Source organism: Mastigoproctus giganteus, chromosome 13, assembly GCF_048544385.1.
Source record: "Mastigoproctus giganteus isolate SK-2022 chromosome 13, ASM4854438v1, whole genome shotgun sequence".
NCBI lineage: Eukaryota > Metazoa > Arthropoda > Arachnida > Uropygi > Thelyphonidae > Mastigoproctus > Mastigoproctus giganteus.
In genome coordinates, this window is record NC_143587.1 from 7,489,123 (window position 1) to 7,503,040 (window position 13,918).

At 30.3% G+C, this 13,918-nt stretch overlaps 1 protein-coding gene across 2 annotated transcripts in view; it reads right to left on the minus strand.

Moving 5' to 3' along the window:
- Positions 1-11,329: 11,329 nt before the first annotated feature.
- The window catches only part of elgi (E3 ubiquitin-protein ligase NRDP1 elgi), a 37,829-nt gene continuing 35,240 nt past the window's right edge, over positions 11,330-13,918 (minus strand). For both annotated transcript variants that reach the window (XM_090387191.1, XM_090387190.1), the window contains exon 6: positions 11,330-11,762. In XM_090387191.1, coding sequence (XP_090243317.1) covers positions 11,417-11,762 — 346 coding nt within the window. In that variant the 3' untranslated portion in view covers positions 11,330-11,416. The remainder of the gene's footprint in view (positions 11,763-13,918) is intronic.

Consider the following 13,918-nt stretch of genomic DNA (forward strand, 5'->3'; position numbering starts at 1 on the left):
TTACTCAATAAAGAAACAAATTTTACACTGATGTTTGATTTCTAGGTCACATTATAAGTTAATCACAAAATATTACGCTAAAACACTGTAATAACCAATTGCTCCACAATTTTATGGTATTCATATCAATTACCACATGGAAGATTAAATGCAATTAATATTTTTGAAATTAAATTTAATTTAATAATAAGAACAGTCATTCTAGCCACTGTAAAAAATATTCTATCATATTTCACTTTTGAGAAACAATCTTTAACAAAGGATATACAAAAGCATTCATTTAATATAATGAAACTTCATCAGTGCAGTACTATGATGTTAAAATTAAGATTTTAATAAGAGAGAAGGGTTTAGAAAAGATATTCTGACATCCAAAACAATTTCATGAACAACTTATTAATATTCAAGATTAAAAAATTAGAAACCTTTATATTTTCAGATCTATGCAGTCTGAAGTAAAAAAATTCTGACTATGCAACGAAATAATTTAAGGAATGGGAGTTCTAAACAAAATTTCTGTGGCTAAAAATAAAACATTATTAATATGAGCATTCAAGAATTATTTTTTTTAATGTATATAAGGAAAAGGAATGCAGTTTTAATTAGATTTATCAGAATTGTAATAGGTTGAGGAATTTAAGTGCTAAAATGGACCAAAAATATATTAAAAAAATAAAAAAAATTAATAGAACAAATCAGTCCATACTCAAACTGTAATAATTACAAAAAATATCGAGACAAATGAAAAATTTTATTTCTTTACTTATATAGTCACAAGAAAACTTCAATAAGAAGTTTAAGGATACAAGCGAAATATTTAAGATGAATATGAATACCACATGAATATTAAGATCGTTTATTTAGCTAATAACTAACTGTATACATTAAGGTAACATTTTGGGAACCTTGGCAGAACCTATCCCCAGAACATGCATAGGCTGGGAACAGTCTATGTATAGTCTGGTGTTCCTGAAGGGTTTAATTTAGAAAACTTCATATTCCATAGAATGCTTAAATATTTGTGAATAATTTTCAGGAAGAATTTTCTTAAGATATTCTGCAGGGTAGATTCTGGGAATTCTTTAGGTTCTGGCAAGGTTCCCAAAATGTTACCTTAATGTATAGAGATTTAGTTATTAGCTAAGTAAACTATCTTAATATTCATGTGGAATAAGAGTGGTCATTATAGAAAACTAGATTTCATTTTAACCATTACATATCATTCTTCTCCAACTATATTAAACAGATTTTTACAGCAGCTGATTTTAAAGTAAAATATTTTCAAAATAGCTGACTTGACGAAAATCCTTACTTTTTTCAAAGCTAACCAAAATTTTGCAATCTGATTTTGATCATTACTGATTTTCCAACCTAAGAGAAAGAGATTTTCCATTGTGAGTGAACTGCATGATATCATGGTTTCTCCCAAGATTGCTCTGGGCCCCAAAAGCTAACTACCATTGAAGGATGGAAGCGTACAGGGAAATAGATACATAAAATCCCTTGCATCAAATGAAAAAATTTTTCTTATTTTTAATTGAAAATGCTATCTTTGTATAGATACAGTTTGTACAAAAATAACATCTCTCACTGTGATAGCTAGGTTACCTTTAGGACGTGGTTATCATCTCCCCCTCCCTCAACAAAAACCAACCATTTTAATTAAATAAGTCAATCATGGATCTCAAGTATATATAAGACAACTGCATTAACAACTTCATTTGTAACTCCTTAAAGAACAAATAAGAGCAATAAATGATTTTTTTTTTTCATTTGTTTAACCTAATGTAGTGAAAGTACGATGTAATGAGTTAGGCTGTTTAAAGTAGCTATGGAAATTGCCATTTGACATCAATATATATATTGCATGTATATATGTAATGCCTGCAAATTGTATATATTCTAGGCTGTTTAAGTACTAGAGAAAAACCCTACTTCTGCCCTCAAAAAATGCCTTATACAGAATAAAGGTAATGTATATTATACAGTAAAACATCAGTATAATGAAATACCAGAGTACAAAATATCATTTAGATGTTATTTCTGTATAGACAGTGTCTGCTCAAAATAACATCACACAGTGTGATATAGTTGAATCTCCCAAATCTGGCAAGTTCAACTGTATCATATTAATTATCTCTTGAAAAGAGCCATTAAAAATACTGCATTTCTGTGCTGTAACATTGAAGTGGAGCCTTTTTTGAGATCATTAACTTTTGCAAAGAAAACTTTGTAGAGTAAATATGTAGATAGAAAGTAATGTAAATATAAAGTATATATATATCACTGAATAATAAAAATAAACTTATTTTTTTCCCCAAAATCCTCTGCTGTTTTCGGCAGCATGTGGATGAATGTGCATTGTCGATGACATTTATAAGCAACAAACCTAAATGAAGAAGACATGTTGTCTAAATCAAATGAAACTCAAAAGCAAATAACCCATCTATTACTATGCATCACCAATCTCGTCCATGTTGAACAAATAACTAATATTAATATTAAAATAGTAATTAGACAAATTCATAACCTAACATTTCTCAACATTGTTGGAGTGTGGTAAAAACTTATTCCTCTGAGACAAAACCTTGCACAATCAGCTGTAAATCTGCTTTGAAAAATGGGCAATCCAAAAACTAAATTTTCAGGTGTCTTGCCAGATTTGCAGATTTTCCTAATAGCTGGAAAATGGATAGTGCTCAATAATGGATTGTCGTATTCAATTGTATTGAAGTTTTCTCCAGAACTACTTTGGGGCCACTCTTCCTATAAGCTAGCAACTATTTCCTAGTTTGAAGGCATATAAAAAGATAGATATGAGGCAAAAAAATAAAAACATGGCTTGTTGTCAGAAGACTATGGTATTTCATTGTGTTTGTGTGTGTGTTTTTAACTTGAGAAAAATCACCAGAAAGAGAGAGGGGGAAAAACACCGAACATATCCACAGCACTAGCACATCTCTGAGACATGCTTTGGCTTGAATTTTAATCAGTTCAGGTTGCAATGCAGGATAAAATGTTTTTTCAAGCAGCCTTTCACTGATTCTCAAAGAATCTTAAAACAACTTTAGAAGAGAAGCCAAATGAATATGAAATGCTTGCTTGAATATTTCTTCTGTCAACAATAAATGATACACAAAAACTCTTCATGGCTGAAAATGTATGTTTGCCACTGATGGTTTACAATTAAGTTCCTTTTAAGCTTTATGTTTTATTTATTGTTTTAGAATAAACATGCCATTTACAACAACTTTATAAACGCCATAACATTAACTCTAATTGCAAGAACAAACCTTATAGCTGCTACAGTGGTAGCTACATTTATTATATTCCACTCCTTAACTTCAAGAATATGGTGTTGCAGACTGGGTTATTTGCTTAGTTCAACATTAATTACTATCCTTTTAAATCATATCTTCACCCAGCAAACATTTTTCATTTCAATTAAAGAAGTCGTCATGGAGGACTTCAAGCAGATGTAAGAAAACTCCATTAACAACTTCATTTGGAATTTGATCAATGTAATGGAATGTTTATCTGTAACCTCTTAAAAGAACGAAGGATAAAAACAATAAATAATTTTGTCTCACCTAAGTCAGTGAAAGTTCAATGTAGTAAGTTGGGCAGTTTAAAGTAACAGCCAGGGCAAATGGTATTAGACATCAATGTGTATGTGTGTGCATATACACATTGTGCTTCAAAATTGTGTATATTCTAGCACGTTTATGTATACATAAGGAAATCCCTATTTCTGCCTTAGATCAGCTAGGCACAACATCAAAAAAAAATTTTATGCAGAATTCAAACAATCCTCAATGTGATAAAGGTAATTTATCATACAGTAAAAAGTCAGTATAAATGAACACCAGAATAATAAAATATTCAGTGTAATGAAATCACTCCCCATCCAATTTACTATGTATTCTTAGTATCATTGTTTAATTTTAATGAATATCATCATAAGAAAATATCAATTTAGCACTACAAAAAAAAAAAAAAAAATCATAACAAAATTAGTAAAAAGAAAGTCCTTAAGCGATACCAGGTACACTTTTCGATGTTTGGTTTTTAACAGCATTTGATCTGTTTACCTTCCTAACATCTAAACTGAATAATTTTGAAAATAACAAGGATTGTTTTGTGTTGTACAGTTATTTACACTGTATCATTTGAAGACTGTGCTTTTACTTTTTTCTAAATTTAAAAATGGAAAACGCTGTAGTGTCATGTTTAATGGGATTTTTCTTTTTTTTTTTCCAGCCAGAATTAACAAGTTTTGTTTCATTGAAAATAACAAACAAACACAAAATTCTTAAATTCTTCACTTAAAAAATATAAAATTGCATTTAATAAGTACGTTTGGTTAATATTACGTAATTAATTAATTTTCTTTACTGCATTTCCCTGCAATGAAATTTTGGAAGCAGAATTCTTCTGCATTTAGAAGGGAGAAAATTTTTTCGCTGTCAAAATGTTACCATCAAATTAGTCTTCAACTTTAAACTCCCTGCTCCAACCACAGTAATCTATAACACATAAGATTACTGTGGTTGGAGGTTGCCCTTCTTTGAACCCTCTTAAAAGTTGTTATTTTTTTAGGTGTAACCTCCATACCTGAATTGAATATTCCAAGTATGGTCTCATCACCATCTTATATAGAGGAACAATGATACCCTCCTCCTTACTTGAAAGGATCCTATAAATAATTGATAAGGACACCACATGCCTTACCATGCCAATTGACTCTGCATAGCAAAATTTCACAGATTACAGTATCGTAATCTCCAAATATTTTTAAGTCATAAACTACCATGAACCCTCTCCCACCCGAACTTTAAATTAATCCTAGGTTTTTGTTCCCTAGGTGCAAAACATTACATCTGGAAATGTTAAACCCCAGTTGCCAATTTTTTAGATCATTTTATAAATGGTCCAAATAACTTCTAAGTAACATAACCTGGTTCTCACTGTCATCAGCAAACTATTCTGACTTTTCCCTGTACTCCCTTATCAATATCATTAAGTTAATAAAATTGTTTAAATATGTAATTATAATTAAATTAGTAATAATAAAAATCAGGGTGATCCCACTGGACAAGAAGCACTACTATTTCTCACCATCTATAAGGGAGGGCTGAGAGAGGTGATAAAAACTATAAACAAATGAGACCAACTTCAGTGGTGAGAAAGATCAGAGTCTGGTTAAATTCATGCTCTATAGTCCACCATAAAAATTGAACCCTAAAAGGCTAACAGTATGGATTTGTGATAAGTGGAGGTGCATGCCTAATATGGTTAATAGCTATGAGACCATAATGCAGTTAGATACAAAACACAACTTCGTCATTAATTTTATACAAAAACCCAACACAAAAAGGTATTAGAACCTATAGTTTTTAGTATACTGCAAGGATTGATAGATGAGAAGACTGAAGATACCTGCTGATATTACAGTAGGTATTGAATTTCTTTAGATTGTAATTTTCAGGAAATACATGGGGATAGAAGTTATTCCAAACAAAGAAACTGAAAGGATAAAAGAGAAAGAAGAAAAGTTGTTTTTGTGAGCCTGAAGTTGAACAGTAAATGGATGCTGACTGGTTGCAAAAATGTTCAGAAGCAAGTGAGTAAATTATATATGTGAATTCAGAAAAATATAGTGCCCATTGAAGTTTCTATAGAAAAGACATGCAATATAAATGTATTTTCTATGAGCCTGAAAGTGAAGAGATTTTGTAAGAGACTGATCCTAAATTAACCTGAATGCTTACATTTAAATGAAATCTAGAAGCCTGAGAACAGTTTTGGGAGGACCATCCCAAATGTGGGAACAATATTCCATAGTACAGAGAATGCAGTTGTTTAGAAGAAAAATAATGCTAACAGTGAAAGAGAAAACCCCAGTTCTTTAGATGCATATGAAAAAATCAACAAAGATGAGCATAGGAAAATTAGCCTCTTTTCTAAAGCGATTTAAAACTGGACTGGCTTTAGAAAGATTGATATCAACTAATAATGCTTGCAACATTGGAAATTTACCTGGAGATCAGCATTTAAGGAACTGGCACTGGATATTTGAAAAGTTGTGGCTGTTTGTGTAAGGAAAAGTTTGTTAAACTAGAAAGGGAAACACAATGTGCTATCATCAGCAAAACTCTGGATAGAATTTCCAATCAGTAGTAGGTCATTAACATACAAGAGTGGGAGAAAGAATTGAACTGTGAGGAATACCAGCATTACTGGAGAAGTTAGAAGAATGCAGGGCATATGTCTAAAAATTTTCTTTCAGCCAGAGAAAGTGATTGTGTAAATAAACTTCAATCTGTTTTTGTGGAAATGAGTAATTTGAATAACTAAATTTAATAGCTAGACAAATTATTAAGAGGGGCGTGGACAGGTAAGGTAGGTAGCATTTCTTTTTTTGGCTGATGCTCTATAAGCTTGCTTCCTTGTATCATCTACCACTATTAGAGACAGTAAAGCTCAATACAACAGACAGATTTTTTGTAAATTTTTAATGGCCTGTTCTACCAAACCAATGCTAACTGGCTGAGCAATATTACTGTCTAAAACTAATCATATTTTATATTCTGCAAAGTGCAGTAATGCTCAGCCATTATTCAAATATTTTATTTTCATCACTAAAATATCATTCAAAATGTTTCTTAATTCATACTGTAGAAATAACTGAGGGTGATCCTTATGTAAATATTTGCAATTGTAAAAAAATTTTAGTGTTTGCATAGAGGGAATTAACAAGTTGAAGTAATCATAATGAATGGTGCAGAGGATATCTGTTCTGGCTAGGGATGTTGGAGAAGGACTCAAAGATCTATAGGAATAGCTGCATAACTGGAAGAACTGTCCAGTAATCTAAATAAACTTCTTTGTCAAGAGGAGGAGGAAGAAGAAGCATGCCAAACAACTATTTATGGATAATCACATAGAGAATTGAAAATTTATTGATTAAATTAATGTTTATGAAACAGTGTAACTATGAACAAAAAAACCAAGCCATATATTCCATATAGAAATTAATAATAATGAACAGGTCTTGAATTTGTTTCTATCTTTATTGCATCCATTTCTTCTATCAACTAATCATCTTCACAATCTCCAAGGTGTTGATTCCCACGTGTGGGATTTTTATAATTACAGTTAAAAAAAAAAAAAATTTTTACAGCTTGTTATAATTCAAGTTCAATGGAGGAGGATCCAGGCAGTCAGTGGAAATAACTATCCATATAGTAGCCAGCCAATTAGTAATTCTCAGAACACCTGAACTCAGTGAAGCCACCTGCACTCTTTGTGACCAAGAATTCAACTAGCCAATAACGTATTTTCCAATTTTAATAATTGGAGAGTTTAAATTTAAACAAAAAAAAAAACACTTTAAAGAATCATATATATCTGTGCTTAATCAAATTTCTATGGAGAAGGCTTACAGAGATCAGCCAGAACACAACAATGACATACAGTTTAAATCTGTAAGCAATTAAACTTACATTTAAAGCAGTACCTAAGTGTAATCACTTGAAAAATTTGACTACAATGCAGCTGAATTGTTCTTTATATTGAGCAAGTATAATTTACTCACTGAAGGCCTTTTTTCCTATTCAAAAAAAAATTTTGCTGATTAAAGAACAATGATACGTTTTTGCAGTGAGCTTTAATTTTTGTTTGTGATGATATCATTTGTAGTGTATGCAAGAAAGTTTTCCCTTTCTTGCATACACTACAAATAAACAGCACATAAGGAAAGTATAATGCTATCTAGATTTCTATAATGACCACCACTCTTATACGACATGAATATTAGGATAGTTTATTTAGCTATTAACTAAATATCCAAATATTCACGTGGCATAAGGGTGGTCATTATAGAAATCCAGATTCTGTGGGAAACCACCACATAATATCCTTCTCCAACTACATGATGTTATTTATTCATAATGCAGTGTTGTATGATGATGAGAGGGTGACTTCACTAAATATCCAAATATTCACGTGGTATAAGGGTGGTCATTATAGAAATCCAGATTCCATGGGAAACCACCACATAATATCCTTCTCCAACTACATGATGTTATTTATTCATCATACAACATCAAACGCCCCGATTAAAGTAACGACTGAAAAAGCAAAGTAAAGGGGTTAAATTTTATTATTCTCTAAAAGCGAATGGATAATATGCTTGCCTTCCAGCAGAATTTTTTTGTTTAGTGTTATTCTCTGACTATGTAATACTGAAGTAATGTTATGAATAAATATCTTAAGACAGAATAAGAACTTATGAAAGACAAATTTTATAACATGGGTGCTACATGAAAAAAATTCCCCATTATATTTGCAAATGAGCAGAGTACAAAGGCATTTAAGTATCCCAACATTCACTAATTATAAATCCATATAAATCTTTCAAATATTAGTAGTAGCAGCAGAATGACATGTGACAAAGTGTGCTGTTAATAGGTTTAATGTAATAACTAGATATCAAATCTACAAGTTCTTGTAAAATGAGAGAGCACATCTATACACTCCAAACAGATGATAATCACTGCTCTTTCAGTTTGTAGAAAAAGGCACGGACCTTTTTAACATCTTGGCTGAGTCAGTTAATCTCGGGCAAGAAATGCATAGTTTTTGTTTCCAGAGATCCAGATTTATTTTTCTTCTAGACGGACCACACAATGCATGCACTTTGCAGGCAATATATACAAATGTTTTTAAGTTTTTGATATACAAATATATCAAAAACTGTAACCTACAGAATTATCTGTAGGAAAGTGTAATTTTAAATATATGAATAGAAAGAAATGCACATCAAAAATAGGTACATTTCAAAATTCATTCAGCTATAAAGAGTACTGAGTGAATTTTTAAGTTTTTACAAAGGCTCAAACTGAAGGTTTCCAATAAAAAGTAGAACCAAAACTAAATACCATTACAGAATTTTATAAAAGGCCTTCAACATATCCCTTTCAAAATTTCCAGAGGAAAAACCCTTGTACCTAAAACAAAAGCACGGAGGGATCTTTTACATCCAGTAGCATTTATACAAATGAGGATCTTTTCACAATTTCAACAAAGAAACATGGCCACATTTTAGTTACTACCTACTTAGCTGCACTGTCTATGGGACAATATAGGCTAGATAAATGAGATTTTGGGCTAATGAGCGTAATTTTAATAGGTTTTAACTATCTTGCTGTGACATTTTTATGTTGCAGAAAGTTATTACAAGCCAAACTACACAAAGATTTTGATTAGGTAGTGCTTGGGTTTACTTTATTTAATTCTATTTAAAGAAAAAGGAATCAGAGAACTGTACTGAATTAAATTTAAATTAAGTGATTATTATTTTTTTTTTTTGGTTGATACAGAATAAGTTTGCTTCTTTGAATCATTTGGCATGATTAATAATAAATAACCGAACTAGATAAATATTCCAAAAACATTTTCGGGCAACAATTTTACAATCAAAAATACAATATATTGTATTATTTTTTTACTGAGAAAAAGTAGAATATTAATTAAACATTCTTCAAAATAAATTTATACTATAGATTTTTGCACTACCATAATTAAATTTGTTTTAGTACTATACTTAGGAAATGAGCTTCTCACTCCTACATTTAAGCTCTCCTTGTTGCTTGCCATCACAAAATAGATAACTGCAAGAATTTTAAAAGAGCTAGGCTGCAAGAATTTTAATTAATTTATTTGGAGTTCATGTCTAGTAGTGATCACTTTTAAATGATATTACAAGCCTACAGCAGCAAGAGTATTTGTAATAAAAATTATCTTTTTCATAACATTTAACAGCCTAACAAACCAGAGGTTGATATCTGTGATAAAGACTGGCAAACCACTTAATTCAAAAATACACTTATTTTTTTTGCTTCCAGACCTTTGAATTAATGATTAAGTTTTGTATGTCTAAACCATTTTACTAATAACTGCAAATTTAAAATTTCACATATGAATTAAGAAATTAAAACTATAAAATTAAGAAAGGTAGTTTTAAAAAAATGAAACAGATGTATGCAAATAATTTAAGGAAAATGCCACAACAATAAATTTTAAATAAAAAAAAAAAAAAAAACACACATCTCAAATAATAAATATAATATTTTCTGTTATGTTCATGATTATTTTTCCTATTAATAAACAATAATCTGAATAAATTTGGGAGGGTTATTTATTATTTTTTTTTTTTTATAAAAATTGAATTTAAAGCTTTCACTACTTAAGATGCAATTCTTAAATAGGATATAGTTATATATGTGTGCATGTGTAAGTTGATTTTTCTTATTGTCTTTATATTCGCCCGATGCTGAACAAAAAAAAAAAAAAAAAAAAAACCTACCTAACCATGAAGAATGCCTGAGAATAAATTTATTAAATTTCTTCACAACTCCTACAATTACATGTAAAATGTTTGTTTTTTTTCTCCACATTGCATAAAATATTTCAACATAAACAGATTTCTAACATGTGTTTTTATATATATATAAAAACACAACTGTATAATCAAAGTTTGATATACAAACTTTGGCTATATATTTTTTATATGATATATCCATTTCCATTCATTTGGCAAATAAACTAATCAGCATTGCAGTGCAGAATACTATGATATTGTATCTACCAAAATTCCATCTTATAAATAATAAAAACTGTTCAAAAAAAAAAAGCGAAAACAATCTCTAGATAAATTTTGTATAAGTTAATGCTGCTATTAATGTCCCATATAAATTTAAAATTTAATGACAAAATGTCTATAGCAAAAAAATGTTTCAATTCACATTTTAAAAATATCAGTCAAAAAAGTTAATTAAACAGAATGCAGTTAATTAATATTTTTAACACTAAATGAAAGTGAAAGCCTTTTAATAAAAATAGATACTGGAAGAATTTCATGTAATTATATATAGTAACTTAATCAGATATGAATATGAATGATTTTTTTGTATATGTCAGAACAACTATTAAAAATTTAGTGAATTTAAATTATAGCATTAAGAAGACATCTGAAATGATTTCAGAAAAGGTTATGTTAATAAATAAAACATGATATAAAGGAAAAGACCAGCAGGTAAGCTGTTTTGATAGGTCAATAGGTTCAGTATCCATTGATGCAAAATTGGGAGATATTTACACACAAAAATAGTACATTATAGGGAGGGAAATTACAGCAATGTTTATAGGAATAACCAGATGCATAAAGAATATAAATAATTCCTTTTGAAAAAATGAATTTTTCCCATATTAAAAACCAGTATATTACATCTCTATACAAAATATATAAAACTCCTATTGCCTAAAGTTAAAAATGCAGAATTCTGTTTACCTACACTACACAATTAGTCTGAATGTGGGAGGAGTTGTACACTGACAAACAAGGTGATCATTGTCATTCGATACCATGAGCAAATATCATGACTAATCCAGGTTCTAAAAGCATATCTTCATTCATATGATGATTATCACAAGCCATGACTACAACAGCCTGTTTTCCGGGTATCCGCTTACATATATAGTTCTCGTAATAGCGCCGATTCATTTGGCGTGTTTCTAAAGTACTAAGTCCTGGTGGCCACCTGCGTTCATGTGCATTCTCCATAAGCTCTGTGATTATGTGTGGAGGACAGCCACTTTCACTTAATGCTCTCCTAACCATGGCCTGTAGCACAGAGTCAGGTGTAGATATCATTCCTCCCCATCTTGTCACTCTAGCCCTCTGTAAGGAACTTGCCCACCTGTAAAATAAAAAATATATATATAATATTAAAGTTTCGATCAAGTTGCTTAATTACATATACACAATTTTTTTTTTCATAATCAAAAATTTTTACAATATGCAAAGAGAATACTGTAACAGGCTATACTACCTGTATTTTTCTTTCATTTATTCAAAGCACACTTAAAAACCTGCATTTGGTGAAGGGTTAAATTCTTATGGAATAACTTTTGCTGTTTAACTTTTTAAGTTGTTTAACTTTTGCTTAACTGAAGATCTAATGAAATTTCAGAAAATTTAAGGAAGTAATACCAAACATCCAATACTGATTCATATCACTGTAAGCAATTATTAAATACTGAATCTCAAAAAGGTCAATAATAATGAATGTAAATGTTCCTTACTTTTATAAATTTGGTTATTATCACTGATGAGGAAGACAGCATTCTCCAAAAAGGTTTAGCATTAAATTGATATATGTAATTAATGTTTCTAATTTAATAATGAATCAATAGTTTTTATTGATTTCAAAAAAAAAATAAAATAAATAATAATAAAATTATTATTATGTATTATAATGCAATGCAATTAGTTCGTAAAAGCTTCTCACTTTTTGAATAGTAGACAGAATACAAGACACCACTGTAATAAGTTTATTATCACCACATAAGGATTATCAAATCTATGGTGAAAGAAAATGTGAAACCCTGCTGAAATTCTAAGCAATATGCTGAACAGATACAATGATATACACATATGTATGATTAGTACAAGTTTTCAAAAAACCACAAAGCAGTCACCATCAACTATTCACTGTACTGAAAACTCATTTTTGAAAAGGGAGAGTTACAACGAGCAATATTGCATCCAATCTATGTACAAATATTGAAAGTGTAAAATAAATTATCCATGGCTGGATAACTGATAAATTATCCATTGCTAGTCAAAAATGTAGACAGTTTATTTGAATTGAAGGGAGATGCAACCCTGTAGTAGATACCAATTTCTGGTGAGCATAGGTATAGATCACTTCACTTCCTGAGTCAAAAGAGACCAGCATAGAATGCAAAATGGCTCTCTGCCAACAGAAAACAAATCTATTGTTTTTTTGAGATGTAGAAATAATCCCTGTCAATTTTCTGCCATAACATTCAACAATTAGTACATCATACTACAGTAACTTGATAAGTAAGTGCCTACAAAACTGTCAAAGCAGATCATCCTATTGCATAACAATGCAAAACTTTGGGTAGGGAATTCACGGACTATCCCTCCTTAACATTACAGATTTGTCTGTCTCTCAGTGGTTTTTCACCTTTTCAAGCCTGGTAGGGCAGAAATTCCAAATAAATAAAGAATTTGATTCCTGTCCCTTCTCAGTTACAAGCATCAGTGCCTTGCAATAATGTCAGTGAACCTAAATAATTAATTGTAGAAAATACATTTTTTTAAGAATCACAAACAAGTCAAGATTAACTTCGAACAACCTCTTATAATATGAATAGTACAACATATGCATTAGAATAGTGATAGCATTTCTTATGACATTTGTTTCCATGACAATGGAGTTCTAGTCACAGCTTATTTAAAAAAAAAAACAACCCCCCCCCCACAACAGTTTTTAAGAATCACAAACAAGTCAAGATTAACTTCGAACAACCTCTTATAATATGAATAGTACAAGGTATGCATTAGAATAGTGATAGCATTTCTTATGACATTTGTTTCCATGACAATGGAGTTCTAGTCACAGCTTATTTAAAAAAAAAACAACCCCCCCACAACAGTTTTTAAAGTTTATTAAATATTATTATCATTTGTGAACCTGTGAGAGGAGTGTCTACAGAATTTTCATACATAGCACATTCAAAAAATTTCTGGGGATGTTCCTTTTTGAAGGGTAAATGAAGCAATATATTTCTATTAGTGATTGCAAGGTTGTTAAAACAATTCAAGATGCCTCTTTATGCCACTATTATTATCGCTGTTGTTTGCAGAAATTGCAAACTTGCACTCCATTAGCAACTGCTGAAAGGTAGCAGCATGCATCAACTCAAAAAGAAAAAAAACTACAGGCAGCAAGAACTCGTGAATAATGTAAATGCTTTAATACTGTAATAAAACAACATTTATTGAAGGTGAAGTTGTAAAAAAAATGTTTTACAACTTCCATAG